General features: G+C 49.9%; 1 protein-coding gene across 1 annotated transcript in view; it reads left to right on the top strand.

The window, feature by feature from the left end:
- MBD4 (methyl-CpG binding domain protein 4) overlaps positions 1-251 on the top strand; it is a gene marked incomplete at both ends in the record, with an annotated part of 3,580 nt that extends 3,329 nt beyond the window's left edge. Inside the window, 1 exon segment of the mRNA XM_009582056.1 lies at positions 148-251. Coding sequence (XP_009580351.1) covers positions 148-251 — 104 coding nt within the window.
- Positions 252-453: the final 202 nt, after the last annotated feature.

Below are 453 nucleotides of genomic sequence, written 5' to 3'. Positions count from 1 at the left end.
CAGGAAATAGCTAAAACTTGTGTTTTTCATTTAAAATGTTCCAAAGCGGAGATGTGTTACAACAGCAGAGAATCAGGATTTTGTCCAGAGTTGCTTTCTGCGACCTGCCTGCCTGCAGGCAGTGAAGTCTGTGACCGTGTGTTGCAGGTGAGTACCTGAGCAAGCGGTGGAAGTACCCCATCGAGCTGCACGGCATCGGGAAGTACGGGAACGACTCCTACAGAATCTTCTGTGTCAACGAATGGAAGGAGGTGGGTGGCGCGGCCGTGCTTCCAGGGCTTGGTCCACAGCGTGCTGCAGGCAGCGGGGCTCTGTCCTGTGGTGTCGTTGGGCTTGTACCTATGGACTCCCTTGGGTTAAAAAAAAAAAAGAGCAATTTTATATGTTCAGTAGGTTGAATTCCCAGAATGTACCTTTTGCAAGTCCGAACCTGTAGATGAAGACTTGTGTCAC

Source organism: Fulmarus glacialis, unplaced genomic scaffold (genome assembly GCF_000690835.1).
Source record: "Fulmarus glacialis isolate BGI_N327 unplaced genomic scaffold, ASM69083v1 scaffold23477, whole genome shotgun sequence".
Classification (NCBI taxonomy): domain Eukaryota; kingdom Metazoa; phylum Chordata; class Aves; order Procellariiformes; family Procellariidae; genus Fulmarus; species Fulmarus glacialis.
Note: the sequence above shows the minus strand (reverse complement) of the source record. Positions and strands in the feature narration are given on the sequence as shown.